Here is a 20119-nt window from a genome sequence, read left to right on the forward strand (position 1 = left end):
GACTCAGTGGAAGGGAGCATGAATGGAAAGACCCAGTGACTCCATTTATACCCCAAGGCCAGCAGCATAATCAAGGACGAGTTGCACCCTGATCACTCCCTCTCCCCCCCCATCTCCCATCAGGCAAATGATTTAGAAGCAAAGATCCGCTATAGGATCTTTGTTTAGAAGTGTGAAAACGCCCAACTCCAGATTCAGGGACAGTTTCTTCCCAGATTTATTCAGGCAATTGAATCACCCCTTAACAAGGGGTCACAGTTTAAGGATAAGGGTGAAATCTTTTAGGACCGAGATGAGGAAAAGCATTTTTCACACAGAGAGTGGTGAATCTGTGGAATTCTCTGCCACAGAAGGTAGTCGAGGCCAGTTCATTGGCTATATTTAAGAGGGAGTTAGATGTGGCCCTTGTGGCTAAAGGGATCAGGGGGTATGGAGAGAAGGCAGGTACAGGATACTGAGTTGGATGATCAGCGATGATCATATTGAATGGTGGTGCAGGCTCGAAGGGCTGAATGGCCTACTCCTGCACCTATTGTCTATGTTTCTATGTATCTCTATCCTACCACAACCAGGCAGCAGTGCTGAACTGCTATCTATCTCATTGGTGACCCCCCCACTATCCTTTATCAGACTGTACTGGCTTTACCTTGCACGAAACGTTATTCCCTTGTCATGTATCATTTATACAGTGTAAATGAATCGATTATAATCATGTATCGTCTTTCTGTTGACTGGTTAGCACACAACAAATGCTTTTCACTGTACCTCAATAAACTGTGCACGTGACACATAAACTAAACAGAACTGAATTGAATGAATGGAAGAATGAACACCAATGAGTAATTCCTGCAAATGTATTTCTTGCTTAAATGGACTGTTCTATCCTGACTTTCCTCCAGATTCACAAAACGCATGCCGTTGGAACAATGCGAACAATATTTACAGCAGGGAAATCATAACGTTGGCTGCCACTTCACCAGCCATGTTAAGACCATCAAACAAAACCTCCTCTATGCCTATGTTATAGATACCAAAAACCGAATCAGAATAAGACCACAGACTTTTATGCTTGAAGAACAAGGTATGCTATTTTTTAGGATTTCCTTAAAGTCATTAAAGTAACTCAGCGTGGGTTTTCCTGTGGTCCTACGCTGTATCTCTAAACTAAAGTAAACGTGTTGGAACTGGTGTCCAACAGCATTAGTTTACTGAAAAACTGGAGAAACTCAGCGGGTGCAGCAGCATCTATGGAGCGAAGGAAATAGGCAACGTTTCGGGCCGAAACCCTTTTTCAGACCAACGTTGCCTATTTCCTTCACTCCATAGATGCTGCTGCACCCGCTGAGTTTCTCCAGCTTTTTTGTGTAACCTTCGATTCTCCAGCATCTGCAGTTCCCTCTTAAACATTAAGCATTAGTTTACTGCCCACTAGTGTGTGTAGGATAGTCTTAACGAGCTGGATCGCTGGTCGGTGCGGTGGGCAGAAGGGCCTGTTTCCGCATTGTGTTTAGTTTCGAGATATAGCATGGATACAGGCCCTTCAGCCCACCGAGTCCGCACCGACCAGCGATCCCCGCTCATCAACGCTATCATGCACGCTCCAGGGACAATTTACATTTAAACCAAGCCAATTAATCCACAAAGCAGTACGTTTTTCGAGTGTAGGAGGAAACCGAGTCTCTTGGAGAAAACCCACGCAGTCACGAGGAGAATGTACAAACTCCGGACAGATAGCACCCGTAGTCAGGATTGAACCTGGGCCTCTGCGCGCTGTGAGGCAGCAACTATACTGCTGCGCCACCGTGCCGCTCATCTCGAAACTAAACGAAACTGTATAGCACAAAACAGGCCGTTCGGCCCACAAACTATCCCTCTGTGCACATAAACGCTCAGTAGCATCTGCTGGATCCTACAGTGGGTTCCAGGACTACATTTTGCGATCATTCTAATTTTGTACTGTACCTTATTATCCCAGTGAAAATGAGTCCACCACAAAACCTGAGAGCCGAACTTATCGGGAATGAGACACTTTTCTTGATGTGGGATGTACCAAAGGAAAATGTTTTACACTATTTTCACTATGAGATGGAATACAGAAGTAACCTGAACTACAAATGGCAGGTATGTAGATTTGAAGCTGATGCAAGAGCATATCAGTTCCGTTCAGTTACGTTTAGTTTATTGTCACATGTAACGAGGTACAGTTAACAGTTTTTGTTGCATGCTAACCAGCCGGTGGTTAGATAATACATGATTACAATCGAGCCATTCACAGTCCGCAATTAGGGAATAATGTTTAGTGCAAGGTAATGCCTGTAAAGTCCAAATAAAGAATGTCCAACAGTAGTTCAGGACTGTTCTCTGATTGCAGTAGGATGGTTCAGTTCCCGATAACAGCTGGGAAGAAACTGTCTCTGAATCTGGAGGTGTGCGTTTTCACACTTCTATATCTTTTGCCCGATGGGAGAGGGGAGAAGAGAGAGTGAGTGGCCAGGGTGGGACTTGCACAAGTTTAAATGTGTGGCTTGTCACTATAACTTTCTCCAACTCCACAACTCCGACGACGTACAGGTTTGTAGGTTAATTAGCTTGGTAAATGTTAAAAAAGACACGTATTTGAAGTAACATAGTGAAGAATAAAGAGACATCAATTATCAGTTTGATCCATGTAATGAGGGTGGGAGCGGAGGGCACGTAATCCCTCATCGTAACTCCTCATAAAATACAGATCAAACTTCAAACTGGTAAGTTCTCGTTTAATCTTACTATTTTACTTCGGAGTCACGTGAGTGATTCCGTGAAGATTTCAAAGCTCTGTGATTTCAAACCGTGTAACAGTTTATATCACTCGCTGCCGAAGCCTTTGAGGGAGGAAGCGTGTTATCATAATCAACCAATGATTCTGTTTATAGAAAAACCCAATGGTATTTTACAATAACACTGAAGAATTTTAAAAATGCTCCCCTTGGCTAATTTGAATATTTGCAGATTGGAATCTTTCCTGCAAATGAAAAACAGGTTTTGTCAACAGTTTATAATAAATCATTTCTCTCTGAACGTTTTACCCCCACTATTCTGCTGGAGCCAGGATGTGGTTTATAGGTACGTCCATTCTTTTGCCGTTGACGTGGAAGCTTCTCCTGTGGGATGACAACTTTGACATGTTAGTTTTTTCCCCAAGAGCTTTAACCTGCTTGAGCCATTTCAAAAAAGGCTTGTTACCCGACCACAAGGTTTTTTGTAACCAACCCACAAGGCTTTTCATCTCCCTCGCATAATTAGGTTGTGTCTATGTAAGGTAAAAAAGGGTCTTGGTACATTACCGTGTTCTCTGGCGGGTAAGCCCGGATTTTATGACTGGATAAAGTATTCCTGGTCTGGTTTGACCATTCCCTGGACAAATGATAGAGATCTGGTCTGAAGCTGTGAGCATGGTGTCCAGTTGAAATAGGAGTAGTGACTGGACCCTCTGTGCTTCTCCATGTGCCTTTAACATATGTTTTAGTGCATAGAAGGTTCAGGTTTCGGACTCTGGCTGGTGGGATCCCCTGAAGTGTGGTTAACCACTGTGACATCCCATATATAGGTGTACATTGTCTAGGGGTTTAGAGTTTTAATACCCTTCATTACCACCAGCCAGTGACCCCATGGCCTGTTGTCCTGTAGCTGTTTTGAAAAAGAACAGGCAGGGCAATTCTAGCTGTGTTGATGGCACTGTAGCCGAATCCTTCATCATGATGAAGGTTCTCCAGGAATTCCAGTTCGTAGTACCTGATTCGGATGAGTAGGTTTTCCCCTTTATCCTTGCAGTACTTCTCTTGATGCTGGACAAGTGTTGTAGTCCAGTGGATGTTCAAAAGGATGCTGACATGGTGTCGATTATTCAGTATAACAATCCCAGTCCCAGACGTTTGCGCAGAATCTGCAGCTCAGGAGCTTATTTTCTCATGGCACAGTTGATTTGTGCCCGGCTCCGATTGTTAATAATCCTGGGTACTGGAAAAAACTCCATGCAAGTTGATTGTTCAGTATAACAATCCCAGTCCCAGAGGCTTGCGCAGAATCTGCAGCTCAGGAGCTTATTTTCTCATGGCACAGTTGATTTGTGCCCGGCTCCGATTGTTAATAATCCTGGGTACTGGAAAAACTCCATGCAAGTTCCAACAATCATGTCATAGCGTAAGTTCTGAAACAGAATCCTTTTGTACTGTGCGTTGTTCTCGATTGGTGAGGCAGAAGGGAAAAAATACATAGAATTAATTTCACCAATGCAACATGAACGCATTTGTCTATCAATATTATAAATATATTGTTGAATGACAACATGACCTATAGGTCAGAAAAGTTAATATATATAGCTGACAAGCTTTCTGCTGGCACTATCTGTCCCAGAGAAAATTTTATATATATATGAGGATTCCACTGCCCCAGGGTCTGGTTTCCCCCCGCGACATACATAGGACATCCCCGAACCTCTGGTGATATAGCATTGATGCAAATAATCGATATCAGATTCACATTCCATTTTAATTGTCATTGTCAGTGTGCAGTACAGAGACAATGAAATGCATGGTATAGCTTGATAGCTTTGTTAAACTTTATATGAAAACATCTACTTGATGTTGTCCTTAATTTTTGTGACCTGGTGTCTGTCACTGTATTTTGCTTACCAGGCAGGTAAGTTGTTGATAGTCCAATACCTCTATGGATATACCATTGCCAAATTGTTTTGACCAACTTGTCATACGATACCGACTTTATGCTGCCATATGGTTAATATAGGCCACCTCCATAGTGTAGTTTATTTATACCCATACATGCAAGTGCTTAAACTCATGAATTTCACCCGAGCATTTTTAGATACTTAATGCCCAGTGTAAGTGGTAACCCCACCACTGTCTTTCTGATATTATTTCAGTCGGTAACTTCATGAGATGCTCAATGACAACCTATATGTTGTTCTTGATACTAACATCTGAATCATGTAGACAGCAAATGGTATCATTTTCCCCCAACCACTCTGTTATTTGTCGAGTAGTTGGTAGTTTGACCATTAATTTGTCCCTTGTTTGTGCCAATTCAACTATGTTGTCTCTTGGCAACATTATAGTTACGTGGACTGAATTAATATGAAAGCCAAGATAGTCCAAGAAAGCGCTCTATATGCTGGTAGGAACCAGACCCACCTACCTCCATGGTTATTGGCGGGGTTGATTTTTTCCTTTTTGAGTGTTCTTCCCTGTCGACGTGCTGGCGATGTTGGGGGGAGGCGCATTTTCCAGGGGGTCCGCTGCAGGCCCTGACCTAAAAAGGTCTCTGGGGATAGTGCGGCCCACAGCTTTGACCAGTCGGATGTTCGGGCCGCCGACTGGTAGATACAGTGGTGTGCTGCCGCCTGGGTGGAAATGAAGAAGCTTTGGTATGTTCGTTGCCGGTGGTGCCCTCATGAGGCTGAAGGTCTTAGACGCCTCTTCCATCTCTTTGAGCTGTTTGTTCAAGTCCTTCCCAAATAAGAATGAGTCGGTCTCTACTGATGGAGTTTTGCATAAACCTGTAAATTTAGGATTGAGGGCCGGCTTGATGTTGTCTCTTCTTGGGTTATTCAACTCACATTGTGCCGTGCACAAGAGTGCCAGGACATCCTGTTGGTGAGTGGTCATCTCTACGGTCTCGACTCCCCGCGCATAGGCTGTTATAGCCGCCGTGAGGAGGCGAAGTATGCGCTGTAGTTTGACCTCCTGCCCCTGCAGAGGTTTGTTGGAGAGATGGTTTATGCTGGCAGCCATCCTTGGCTCCAGCGGTGCTCCAACCCGTGGGGTAGCGACAAAGCGGCTTACAACCCCTGGCAGCTCTTCCTGCACACCCTGCTCTCTTTCGGCTCCTTCCGCCTGCCCCATACTCAGACCAGCCTGCCCCTGGTCACCAATGCTAACCTCCCATTCCTGGGCCGAGGTTGCAAAGGGAGGTGCCGGACTCAGCACCATGGAGGGGGCGCCTGTCCTGTCTGTCCGAGAGCGCTGCTGCTCTCGGTAGACCATCCCCTCCAATAGCTGCTGGATGCAGCTTAGGCGGCTGTCTCTCCCCCGCTTTGGGGTGGACATTTCCCCTCCCTCCGACGAATCGGAGACGACCGGCCGTATGGCTTCCTAGCCCCTTTCCCAGTCCGCCGTGTAGGCTCTGGCGAGACTGGCTTGGCTCGGTCTCAGGGATAGCGAAAAAACGCTCTATGAGCGACGCTGCCGCCGGTTGCTGCCCCGCTGGTAGAGTTGGAGCGGGGCAGTTCCTCTTTGCGAGTTCTGCGTAGTGTTCCTGAACTCTGTAATAAAACACAATTGCAAACTCACCTTCCCAATGCCTAAGAGTCGTTCCTGCAGCTCAGGCAGCTGTCTCTCCCCCTCCTGGGTGGAGGAGAGACTTCCCAGTCCAATGTCGCTCCACTGCCGGGTTTTCCACACATCCAGTCCGCATCCAGCCCGCATCCATCCACTGCCGGGTTTTGCACACATCCAGCCCGGTTTTCCACACACCAAGGGCCTCAGGTGCTAGCGGGCTGGCTCGGTCCCGATGTCGGGTTTACGGACCGCCCGGTAAGTGGTCCTACCGCCTGTTGCTGCCCTGACTCTCTCTTGAGCAGGCAGGTGCAGCATTTCCCTCCCAGCCCGCAGCTGATGCTGACGGGCTGGGGCAGAGTCGGGAGCGGGCCGCCGATTAGCGGTCCTCGCTCTCTCTCTCTGTCTGTGAACTCGGGCTGCTGCACTCGGGCTGCTGCTCACCTGCACTCGGGCTGCAGCGCACTCACGCCAGCACTGCACAGTGGGTTCCCCTAACGGCTCCGCAAATGTCGGAAGCCTCCGCCCGCCCGCCTGCCTGCCTCACCTGGACAGTCCTTGAGGGCGAGCGAGGACTGAGGGGAACCCCAGAGTAGTGCTAGCGCCGGCTTCCTGCGCTCTCTTGCGCCCTGTGGAGAGGTATCGGCACCGGCACAGCTCCCATCTATGGTCCGCCGGCCCTGCGGGGAACAAGCAGACGCAAAAAAGGGCTGCCATAGATTTTCAAAGTATTTTTGGCCATGTTGGGCAGGTGGGGTACTTTATCCCCACAAACGGGTGATGGGCGTAAGGAACAAAGCTTAGGGGTTGAGGCAAGGGGACCCGCTACAGGATAGGACAGGTGGGAAGGTATGGACCAAAAGCAGGTGGCGTAGCTGGGACATGTTGGCGGGTGTGGGCAAGTTGCACCGAAGGGCCTGTTTTCACACTGTATCACTCTATGACTACATTATACCTCCATCATGCATGAATGCTTCAAAATCAAGTGATTGAGTTTTATTGCCATATACTCAAGCATAGAAACATAGAAAATAGGTGCAGGAATAGGCCATCGGCCCTTCGAGCCAACACTGCCATTCAATATGATCATGGCTATTCATCTAAAATCAGTGCCTCTTTCCTGTTTTTTTCCCCATATCCCTTGATGCCGTTAGCCCCAAGAACTAAATGTAACTCTATCTTGAAAACATCCAGTGTATTGGCCTGCACTGCCTTCTGTGGCAGAGAATTCCACAGATTCACAACTCTCTGCGTGAAGAAAGTTTGTCCTCATCTCAGTCCTAACTGGCCCGCCCTTTATTCTTAAACTGTGACCCATGGTTCTGAATGCCCCCAATATCGGGAACATTTTTCCTGTAGTTACAGTAGGTGACAATCTAGCAGGCAAGCAGGATGCTTTCACCAACCACCCCCATTTGAAGTCCACTATCTTCCACCGTATCTACCCAGTGCTTGGTACTTACTTCCAGCAGCCACTGGTTGTCCTCAAGGATGCACCGAGCCGCAGCCTGATCCCTGCCGGTCACCTGGGCAAATTCGGCACAGAGACTCTCACGGCAGCGGCGCAACGCTTCGACGCCTCCGACGGCCCGGGACTCTTGCACTGAGGCTGCAGTGAGCGACTCGCCAGCCCGGCAAACACTCGCCAGCCCCGCTCCCCGTCCGCATCTGTCCCCGCCGCTGCTTCCGCTTCCAACACCCGCGGCCCATGCAGTTGATATCAGTTTTGAAATTTTCGTTAATCACAGAATTTCTCACAACAGAGCGAGAGAAATTTGTGATCAGCGTGAGAATTTGGTGAAATGCGTGATTCTCACGCTTAATGCATGGGAGTTGGCAGCCCTGCCTCTCTCTATCCCCCTCTCCCCCCCCCTCTCTCCCCCCTCTCCCAAACTTCCTCTCTCCGCCCCCCCTCTCCCTCTCTCCTCTCTCCCCCACCCCCCTCTTTCTCTCTCTCCCTCTCTCCCTCCTCCCCCCCTCAATCTCTCTCTCTCCTCCTCTCTCTCTCCCTCCCCAAACACTCTCATCCCATCTCTATCCCTCTCTCCCTCCTCTCTCCACTCCCTCCCGTCTCTCCCCTCCCCTCTCTCCCCTCTCCCCTCTCTCCCCCTCTCTCTCTCCCCCTCCCCTTTTCTCTCTCTCCCCCGCTCTCTCTCTCCACTCTCTCCCCTCTCTCTCCCCCCTCTCTCCCCTCTCGTCTCTCCTCCCTCTCTCCCTTCCACCTTCTCTCCCCTCTCTCCCCATCCTCTCTCTCCTCTCTCTCTCCCTCTCCCCCTTGGTCTCTCTTCCCCCTAAATCTCTCTCCCCTCCCTTTCCCCCCTATCTCTCTCTCCCCCATCTCTCTGTCTCTCTCCCCTTCTCTCTCTCCTCTCTTCACCTCTCTCTCCCTCTCTTTATTCCCCTCTCTCACACACCTCCCCCTCCATCTCTCCCTCTCTACACACTCTCCCCCCTCTCTCTCTCTCCTCTAACTCTATCCCCCCCCCCCCCCTCTCATCTCTCTCTCTATCTCTCTCTTCCCTTTCTCCCACCTCACTCTCCCCCAGGCTCTCACTCTCCCCTCTCTTTCTTTCTCCTCTGTCTCTATCTCCTCTTTCTCTTTCCCCCTCTCTCCCTCTCTCTTTTACCACCCCTCTCTCTTCCCCCTCTCTCTCTCTCATTCTCTCCTACCCTCTCCTCCCTCTCCACCCACTCTCTCCCCCTATCTCTTACTCCCTCTCTCTCCCCTACCTCTCTCTCCCCACCTCTCTCTCTTCTCTCTCTCCATTCACGCCCCCTCTGTCTCTCCCCTCTCTCTCTCTCCTCTCTCTCTCTCCCCCCTGTCTCCCTGTCTCCTTCCCCTCTCGCTCTCTCTCCACCTCCCTTTGAGAGTCTGTCCCATCGGCACAGAGACTCTCACGGCAGCGGCGCGACGCTTCCGACGGCTCCGCGGCCCGGGACACTCGCACTGTCCGGAGTGCTCCATGGCCAGAGCTGCAGCAAGCGACTCGCCAGCGCCGCAAACACTCGTCACCGCTGCAAACACTCGACAGTCCCGGCTCCCCGCATCTGTTCCCGCCGCTGGTTCTGCTCCCATCCCTCCCGCAGCCCCTGCTCCCCAACTCTCTAACACCCGCGAACCATGCAGCTTACCCGAGTTTTTACATTTTCGTTGATCACCACTGAGCGTGAGAAATTTCTGATCAGCGTGAGGGCGTGAGAGTTTGCTTGAGGGCGTGAGTCTCACGCTCAAAGCGTGAGTTGGCAGCCCTGCCATGTACCTGTCTAAATGCTTCTTAAATGTTGCAATAGTACCTGCCTCAACTACCACCTCCGGCAGCTCATTCCATACCACCACCACCCTTTGTGTAAAATTCTTACCTGTGTGTCCACTAGTCCTCGATTCCCCTGCTCTGGCCAAGAGGCTGTGTGTCCACCCAATCTATTCCACGCTGTTAGTAATTCTCTCCCTGACTCTTCTCTCCCCTGAAAATCTCTCCTCCCTCAACCTCCCTCTTTTTTTCACACAGTCTGTGCTAATATCTCCTTTAAACAGGCAACAAGGTGCTGGAGTAACTCAGCGGGGTCCAGCAGCATCTCTGGAGAATGCAGATAGGTGATGTTTCGGGTCAGAATCTTCTTTAGCCCTGACGTGAAATGTCCCCTGTGCATGTTCTCCGTAGATGCTGCCTGACCCACGCATTTACTCCAGCACATTGTGTCCTTTTCTGTAAACCAGCATCTGCAGTTCCTTGCTTCCAATATTTCCATTTATGGTTTCATGCCAAGTTTGCCTGATAACACGACCTTGGAAGTTCATAGGTTATGGGAGCAAAAGTAGGCCATTCGGCCCATCAAGTCTACTCCGCCATTCAATCAAGGCTGATCTATCTTTCCCTCTCAACCCCATTCTCCTGCCTTCTCCCCATAACCCCTGACATCCTAACTAATCAAGAATCTGTCAATCTTCACCTTAGAAAATCCATTGACTTGGCCTCTACAGCCTTTTGTGGCAATGAATTTCACAGATTCACCACCCTCTGACTAAAGAAATTCCTCTACATCTCCTTTCTAAAAGGATGTCCTTTTATTCTGATGCTGTGGCCTCAGGCCATAGACTCTCCACACCACATCCACTCTGCCCAGGCCTTTCATTTTTGGTAAGTTTCCTTCTAAGCACCAACAATTACAGGCCTAGTGCCGTCAAATGCTCATCAAACGTTAACCCAATCATTCCTGGAAGACCGTGAGAATTTCTGTAACCATGTTAGATTTATTGTATCAATCAAACATTATTATTGGACAAAAAAAAACTAACTGCCAGAGGAACTCAGTGGCTTATAACAGCACTAGCACAAAACAAAGACAAATGTTGACTTAGAAGAAATCACAGTTTAGGAGTAAGAATTACTGGGGAAATAAAGTGGTACAAAGTCTTTTGAATAATAGGAGGTCGATTCATTAAAAAAAATTAATGTTGTAAGATACTTTCAAATCTATTACATTTTAATTCAAACTGAACAAGGTTCATTCTAAATGAGGGAAATGTAATATGATTCATAAGATCCATCACAGGAAAAAAGGGCTTAATTTCCCCTGGTTCGTGTATTTGCATAAGACTCTTTTGTGGACGATTTTAAGATTTAAAATAAGATCTCCATCCCAATGTATTTGAGAAATGGCTGGCCCTTAATACCCTTTCTAATTCTCCCTCCGAGCTGCATGTAATTCTTCCTGGAGGCACGAGATGATTGCAGAAAGATTACAAAAGACCTCGAGGACAAAGTCCAAAAAGATTCAATTAGTTTGGAAGGCGTGAAGAAAAACTCTGTTGAAATTCAGCCCCTGAGAAGGGCTAAGTTCACCACAGACAAAAAAAAAGTTGAATGTCCTTATCTCTGCACTAAAACCTTTGGGCTTCGAAACGCACGGAAACGCTACCCCTTTCCGTGGCCATCCCTTGACGTGGAGGGAGTTTAATTTTGTTTTTAAGTGATCGGATGTGAGACGGGTAATTTCGACGAGGCCTAGACCTTTCTGATTTCCATTTCCAAATGGAAGTGGAATTGGGAAGAGGTATTTAATTGTTGGCACGGACTATCATTGCTCGTTTGACGGTTCCTCCAGCCCTGCAGGGAGCAGAAACAAAGGCTGCTGCCTGGGCTTCTTGGCTACACACTGTACAATGGAATTTCTTTCCGATTCATCCTGTCAAGCACCAGGGGAGATCAGAAAGACTCCGGGAACCAAAGGCCATTATGAAACCGCGATCTAATCATGAATTTTGGCATCCGATCACAATCACCCCTCCTACCCTTCTGCTACATATTGGAACATTGTTTGAAACTCAGCTTATTAAATTCCCTCTATTCTTATTAAATAATTTTATATTTCGCTGCAGAGAATTCTCAAATGGGTGTAGCTGGGGAATGGCTATCACCTGGCCCTTATATTCTCAGGCCGAATTCATTAAAGTTTAGACTCATTAAGCCATAGAGTGAGAGAAACATAGAAACATAGGCAATAGGTGCCGGAGTAGGTCATTTGGCCCTTCGAGCCTGCACCGCCATTCAATATGATCACGGCTGATCATCCAAGTCAAGTCAATTCTATTCGCCACATACACATACGAGATGTGCAGTGAAATGAAAAGTGGCAATGCTCACGGGATTTGTGCAAAAAGACAAACAAACAAACAACCAAACAAACTATAAACACAATCATAAACACACACATATTCTTTTACATTAAATATTGTGGGCGGAAGGAAAAACGTTCAGTAAAGTCAGTCCCTGGTGAGATAGGAGTTTACAGTCCGAATGGCCTCTGGGAAGAAACTCCTTCTCAACCTCTCCGTTCTCACAGCATGGCAACGGAGGCGTTTGCCTGACCGTAGCAGCTGGAACAGTCCGTTCCAGTGGTGGAAGGGGTCTCCCATGATTTTATCAGAATCAGTACCTCCGTTCCCTCACAGTGGGAAACGTTGATTCCTCTGTGGTGGACGTTCATGTCAAATTCTATCGTGTACTGTGTTTTTTTTATTCGTATCGCTGCATGGTAACCCAAATCTCACTGTACCAATTGGTGCGTGGTAATAAATGTCTCTTGAACTCGTGCTTTCTCCCCATATCCCTTGATTCCGTTACCCCGAAGAGCTATTGAATACATCCAGGAAATTGGCCTCCACTGCCTTCTGTGGCAAAGAATTCCACAGATTCACTACTCTCTTGGTGAAAATTGTGTTAAGAGTGTGGAAACAGGCCCTTTGGCCCAACGTGCCCACACCAACCATGTCCCAGCTACACTAGTCCCACCTGCCTGAGCTTAGTCCATATCCCTCCAAACCTGTCCTATCTATGTACCTGTCTAACTGTTTCTTAAACATTGGGATAGTCCCAGCCTCAACTATCTCCTCTGGCAACTCGTTCCATACACACTGTGTGTAAAAAAGTTACCCCGCAGATTCCTATTGAATCTTTGCCTCTGCTCTTCTCTCTATACCTACTTCCTCTGGGCTCAATTTTAAGAAGGCATGGCATCTCCTTTCACTTTTACGCAGATGATAGCCAGTTATATATGCCACTCAGGAAGGAAGACGCCTATTCTCTAAAATCACTTCAGTCTTGTCTTGAGGACATTAAGTCCTGGATGGCTTTAAACTTTCTGGGACTTAATGAAAAAAGGACAGAGGTGATTTTGTTTGGTCCCAATGGCTGCCGTGCACCTCCCTTTGTTGACTTGGGTCCACTGGCATTGTCCGTAAAGCCAACAGTTTTAAACCTGGGTTTTAGGATGGACGGTGATTTTAAACTAGATAAACAAATAGGCGCGGTGGTTAAGTCCAGCTTCTTTCACCTAAGGAAGCTGGCAAAGGTGAAACCCATTCTTGAGTGGCAGCATTTTGAAACAGTAATCCATGCCTTTATTACATCTCGGCTGGATTACTGTAACGCACTCTACTCTGGAGTCGCACGAGCTTCATTGGCTCGTCTCCAGCTGGTTCAAAATGCTGCCGCTCGCCTTTTAACCGGAACTCGAAAGAGGGAGCACATTACGCCAATTTTGGCCTCCCTTCACTGGCTCCCAGTGCACTTTCGAGTTCATTTTAAAATTATTTTATTTGATTTTAAATCGTTGAATGGGCTCGCCCCGCCTTACCTCTCTGAGCTGCTCCACCCATACGCTCCTGCCCGGTGCCTCAGGTCAGCTGATCAGCTGCTCCTGGAGGTACCGAGGTCTAAGCGGAAGCTCAGAGGGGATGGAGCCTTTTCTGTTGCTGCTCCGGCACTCTGGAACACCTTGCCGTTGCACATCAGACAGGCCCCCTCACTGTCCATCTTCAAATCCGTCCTAAAAACTCATTTTTATTCTCTGGCTTTCGACACTGGCTGAGACATTGCTCCTGTTTTTAGTGCTTTTAATGTCTTTTAATTTTTACTGTTTTATAGTCCTTTGTTTTACGGTTTTTAATGGTTTGTAATAACTTCTTGTCCATGAGTTCTCATGTACAGCACTTTGTGGCAACTGCAGTTGTTTAAAGTGCTTTATAAATAAAGTTATTATTATAGTTATTATTCACCTTAAACCTATGTCCTCTGGTCCTTGATTCATCTACTCTGGGCAAGAGGCTCTTGCATCTACCCGATCAATTCCTCTCATTGTTATATACACCATGCCAAATGTGATACCATCACCATGTGATTGAAATATCACAGGCAAAATGTGAGCAGTTCGACCCACTAATTGGCCGCGGAAGTCGGTTATGGGCACAGATCTGCCGGCTCTGGCTGGGCCAGAGTTCCAGAACACCAGCCGCAGGGAGCAAATTCGACCCCACTGATCAACGCGGAAGTCCCGTTGAGGTCGAGATCGGCCGTCTCACCCGGCCCAGGCGCCACATTTTCATAACGTCATACGTGACAGGAGCAGAATTAGGCCATTCGGTCCATCAAGTCTGCACCACCATTCAATCATGGGTGATCCCAATTCTCCTGCCTTCTCCCCATAAACCCTGACACCTGTATGGGGATTTTCGTGGACTTCCTGCGTATCTCCACGTGCATTTTGTTGCCTCTTCATCAAATGGACCAAGTTCAGTAGACAGGCTGACAGAAGAATGGCAGGGAACAGAAAATACAGATAGGTTAAACTGCATTTATTTCAATGCAAGAGTTAAGAGTCAAGAGAGTTTTATTGTCATGTCATAAACGAGGGAGGAAAAAAAAACTGTTCAGTGTGTGTACATACACACACATATATATAGATCATACATCTATAGATCATATATATATACACACACACACATAGATACGTACACACAAAAAGCAAACAATAATAGTGCAATAGTCTATGTAGTTCAGAGCTTATTTGAGGTTGTTTTGTTTAATAGCCAAATGGCTGCAGGGAAGAAGCTGTTCCTGAACGTGGGTGTTACAGTTTTCAGGCTCCTGATGGCAGGCAGTGGTGAAATGACAGGGTGTGGACAGGGTGGTGTGGGTCTCTGATGATGCTGGTTGCTTTTTTGAGGCAGCGACTCCGGTAAATCCCTTCAATGGTGGAGAGGTGAGAGCCGGCCGGCCTGTGATGGACAATGCGAGAGGCTTAATCTAAGATAGGTGAACTCTGGGCATGGATAGGTACTTGGGACTGAGATATTATAGCTATCGCTGAAGCATGGCTGGGGAACGACGAGACAGGCACCTCAATGTTTAAACACTGTGGGAGCAACAGAGTTGGAGGCAAGAGAGAAGGGGATTTGCATTTTGATTTGGGAGAACATCACGACGGTGTCACGGTGCACGTGACAATTAACTAAACTAAACTAAACCACTTGGAGGGGATATTCCACTCAGGGGATCATCTATTTGAGGCGTTATGAATGGAAATGAGAAATAAGAAGGGGGTGATTATGCTGATGGCCTTTTATTAGTCCTCCTCTAACATCTACCTAATAATCAGTGGAATTTTTTTTTTTTTTTTTTTTTAAATACATTTTTATTAGAGGCATCTGCATATCATAATCCAAACCAGTACAGACTTTGTTTAACGGTTACATATTAAGTATTCAGGTTTCCAGGGACCCAGTTATCCAAAGTAGCTGGGATCCTCCTTCATCGGTTAACTATTAACATTGCCTCTAATTATTTATTTATATTTATAGATAGAAAAAAAATAAAGAAAGATAGAAAGAAATTAGAAAAATAGGATAAACTATCAATAATACAACTTGGGAGATAGGTCCGTAGGTCTGAGAACATAACTATTCATCTAGTCCTGGGTTCAGGCTTCAGTTCAGCCTCCGTGCTGCCCGAACTACCCCTTCAAGTAATCTATTAATGGAGACCATATTCTAATGAATAATCAGTGGAATTTAAAGGAGGAAATATGTATGGAGACCACAGATCGTTGCATCGTATCGTAACAATAATAGGGTTTAATAAAGGGGGGCAAATTTTAAATTCCCAAACATCGACTGTTTTAGTTTTTAGAGATACAGCGCGGAATAAGGCCCTTCGACCATCTGAGCCTGCGCTGACAAGCGATCCCTGTCCCAGGGATCACCTAGTATGTGGTTCCATTCGAGTGGCAGCAGAGCAAGGCCGAGTGGTGAAGAGGAGGTTTAACACACTTGCCTTCATCAGTCAGTGTACATCTTGCAGCCGTACAAGACATTGGCCACGACATTTTTGGGGCACAGTGTATAGGGTCCTGGCCATCCTGCTATAGGCAAGATGTAACGAAACTTTAAAGGGTGCGATAAAGATTTACGAGAATGTAACGCGGTCTGGAAGTTTTGAGACTTTAGGAAAGGATGGACAGACTTTAGACTGGAGATCCAGTGTGAAACAGGCCCTTCGGCCCACCGAGTCCGTGCCGACCACCGATCACCCCGTACACTAGAACTGTGCTGCCGACTAACCTACACACCTGTACGTCTTTGGAGTGCGTATGGAAACCTTCGCTGCCACAGGGAGAATGTACAAACTCCATACAGACAGCATGTGTAGTCAGGATCGAACCCGGGACTCTAGCGCGGCAAGGCAGCAACTCTACAACACTGTGCAGCACTTATTATGCGGTGGCGTGGTGCAATTAATGCCCCATCCCTCTCTGCCCTCCCTCTCTGCCCCCTCCCTCTCTGCTCCCCCTACCTCTCTGCGTCCTCCCTTTCTGCCCCCTCCCTCTCTGTCCCTCCTCCCTATCTTCACCTCCCTCTCTGCTTCCAACCCCCCCCCCCCCCCCCCCCCCCCTCCGATAGATTGGGTTTTTTATCCTTGGACTGCAGGAAGCTGATGGGTGTCCTTATAGAAACATAGAAAATAGGTGCAGGAGTAGGCCATTCGGCCCGTCGAGCCGCGCTGACCAGCGATCCCCGCACATTAACACTATCCTACACACACACACACACAGAGACAATTCTTAATTCTACAATTTTAACCAGCCAATTAGCCTACAAACCTAGAAACATGGAAACATAGAAATTAGGTGCAGGAGTAGAGGCCATTCGGCCCTTCGAGCCTGCACACACACACACACACAAGGGACAATTTTTACCAAGGCAATTAACCTACAAACCTGTACGCCTTTGAAGTGTGGGAGGAAACCAAAGCACCTAGTAAAACCCACGCAGGTCACGGGCAGAACGTACAAACTCCATACAGACGGCATTCGTAGTGAGGATCGAACCCGGGTCTCCGGTGCTATGTTCGCTGTTAGGCAGCAACTCTACCGCTGCGACACCATGTTTGGAGGGATATAGGCCAATAACAGGCAAGTGGGACTAGCTCCATTGGGAAGGAGATAAGGAGGAATTTCTTCAGTCAGAAGATGGTGAATCTATAGAATTCTTTGCCTCAGAAGGCTGTGGAGGCCAAGTCAGTGGATATTTTAATGGCAGGGATGGATAGATTTTTGATTAGTACAGGTGCCAGGAGTTATGGGGAGAAGGCGGTAGAGTGGGGTTGAGCGGCAAAGATAGGTCAGCCATGATTGAATGGCGGAATAGACATGATGGGTCGAATGGCCTATCACTTAAGAACTTGTGAATTTGGTTGGCTTGCAGTTATTGGTCATTTGTTTATTGTCATGGGTACTGAGGTACAGTGAAAATCGTTCTAACCAGTTAGCGGAAAGACAACACTTGATTACAATCGAGCCGTTCGTAGTGTACAGATAGATGATAAGGGAATAATGTTTAGTGCAAGGTAAAACCTGTAATGTTTGCTCAAGGATAGTCTGATAGTAGTTCAGGACCACTCTCTGGATGCGGTGGGATGATTCAATTATAACCAAATAACCATATAACAATTACAGCACGGAAACAGGCCATCTCGACCCTTCTAGTCCGTGCCGAACACGTATTCTCCCCTAGTCCCATACACCTGCGTTCAGACCATAACCCTCCATTCCTTTCCCGTCCATATAACTATTCAATTTATTTTTAAATGATAAAAACGAACCTGCCTCCACCACCTTCACTGGAAGATTCAGATTCAGATTCAGATTCAATTTTAATTGTCATTGTCAGTGTACAGTACAGAGACAACGAAATGCATTTAGCATCTCCCTTGAAGAGCGACATAGCAAACGATTTGAATAAAAAAAAAAAAAAATAAGTGTCCGGGGGGGGAGGGTGATGATTGGCAGTCACTGAGGTACGTTGTTTAGTAGAGTGACAGCCGCCGGAAAGAAGCTGTTCCTTGACCTGCTGGTTCGGCAACGGAGAGACCTGTAGCGCCTCCCGGATGGTAGGAGGGTAAACAGTCCATGGTTGGGGTGAGAGCAGTCCTTGGCGATGCTGAGCGCCCTCCGCAGACAGCGCTTGCTTTGGACAGACTCAGTGGAGGGGAGCGTGGAACCGGTGATGCGTTGGGCAATTTTCACCACCCTCTGCAGTGCCTTCCGGTCGGAGACAGAGCAGTTACCATACCATACTGTGATGCAGTTGGTAAGGATGCTCTCGATGGTGCAGCGGTAGAAATTCACCAGGATCTGAGGAGACAGATGGACCTGGAAGCTCACTGGAAGCTCATTCCACACAGCCACCACTCTCTGAGTAAAGAAGTTCCCCCTCATGTTACCCCTAAACTTCTGTCCCTTAATCCTCAAGTCATGTCCCCTTGTTTGAATCTTCCCTACTCTCAGTGGGAAAAGCTTATTCACGTCAACTCTGTCTATCCCTCTCATCATTTTAAAGACCTCTATCAAGTCCCCCCTTAACCTTCTGCGCTCCAAAGAATAAAGCCCTAACTTGTTCAACCTTTCTCTGTAACTTAGTTGCTGAAACCCAGGCAACATTCTAGTAAACCTCCTCTGTACTTTCTCTATTTTGTTGACATCCTTCATATAATTAGGCGACCAATATTGTACACCATACTCCAGAATTGGCCTCACCAATGCCTTGTACAATTTTAACATTACATCCCAACTTCTATGCTCAATGCTCTGATTTATAAAGGCCAGCACACCAAAAGCTTTCTTTACCACCCTATCGACATGAGATTCCACTTTCAGGGAACTGTGCACAGTTATACCCTGATCCCTCTGTTCACCTGCATTCTTCAATTCGCTACCATTTACCATGTACGTCCTATTTTGATTTGTCCTGCCAAGATGTAGCACCTCACACTTATCGGCATTAAACTCCATCTGCCATCTTTCAGCCCACTGGCATAAATCTCTCAGTAGACTTTGAAAATCTACTTCATTATCCACAACCCCACCTATCTTAGTACCATCTGCCTGATAACAGCTGGGAAGAAACTGCCCCTGAATCAGGATGAGTGCATTTTTGTTGTGTGCTAACCAGTCAGCGGAAAAGACAATGCATAACTCCAATCATGCAAGCTGAAATGCAGGCCTATTTCCATACTGTATATTCTATGACCAAAACATTGTGTTTCCTTGCAGAGACAATTAATACCTGATCGGTCATTCTCCTTGCCAAATGTTGATCCTGCAAAGTGCTATTTTTTCCGTCTAAGATTCACAATCCATGAAAATTATGCGACCAGAGGCTACTGGAGTGAATGGACGCCCGCTCTTATTTGGAAAGGAAAGACTGCAGTAGGTGCTGAATTTTGTTTCTTGATCTTGTAAACACTGACCTAGAAATTAATTTTTGTTTCCCATTCATAAACTTGTCTTCTGAACCACTGACAATAAACATGCAACAAAACTGTCCATTCACTTAAGCTAGAAATTAATCTTCAAATATTTAATTTAGAGAGGTACGGCAGCCAGCGATCCCCGCACTTTAACACCATCCTACACACGCTGGGTATCATTTTTTATTTTTTTTCCAAGCCAATTAACCTGCAAACCTGTACGTTTTTGGAGTGTGGGAGGAAACCGAAGATCTCGGAGAAAACACATGCAGGTGATGGGGAGAATGTACAAACTCCGTACAGACAAGCACCCGTGGTCAGAACACGGGTCTCTGGCACAGTAAGGCAGCAACTCTACCACTGGGCCATGCGGATGACTCGAAACTTGAAAGTGCATTGAATTGTGAAAAGTGCAATTATCATCGCTTCAGAGAGTAACATACATGTTGGTGGAAAGGGAGGATGCATCGAAAGGAGGAAGACAAAAGGATGAGTACTGCAGTAGCTCAGAAGACAGACACAAAAAAGCTGAAGTAACTCAGCGGGTCAGGCAGCATCTCTGGAGGAAAGGAATAGGTGACTTAGAAACATAGAAAATAGGTGCAGGAGTAGGCCATTCGGCCCTTCGAGCCTGCACCGCCATTCAATAGTTTAAGGATAAGGGGGAAATCTTTTAGGACCGAGATGAGGAAAACTTTTTTCACA

General features: G+C 46.9%; 1 protein-coding gene across 1 annotated transcript; it reads left to right on the forward strand.

Annotated features, from left to right (window-relative positions):
- Positions 1-552: 552 nt before the first annotated feature.
- LOC129697822 (cytokine receptor common subunit gamma-like) lies at positions 553-19433 on the forward strand. The gene is made up of 3 exons (XM_055636459.1): positions 553-1081; positions 1976-2121; positions 19218-19433. The coding sequence occupies exons 1-3, from the start codon at positions 913-915 to the stop codon at positions 19404-19406; spliced, it is 504 nt and encodes a 167-aa protein (XP_055492434.1). The 5' UTR covers positions 553-912; the 3' UTR covers positions 19407-19433.
- Positions 19434-20119: the final 686 nt, after the last annotated feature.

Source organism: Leucoraja erinacea, chromosome 6 (assembly GCF_028641065.1).
Source record: "Leucoraja erinacea ecotype New England chromosome 6, Leri_hhj_1, whole genome shotgun sequence".
Taxonomy (NCBI): domain Eukaryota; kingdom Metazoa; phylum Chordata; class Chondrichthyes; order Rajiformes; family Rajidae; genus Leucoraja; species Leucoraja erinaceus.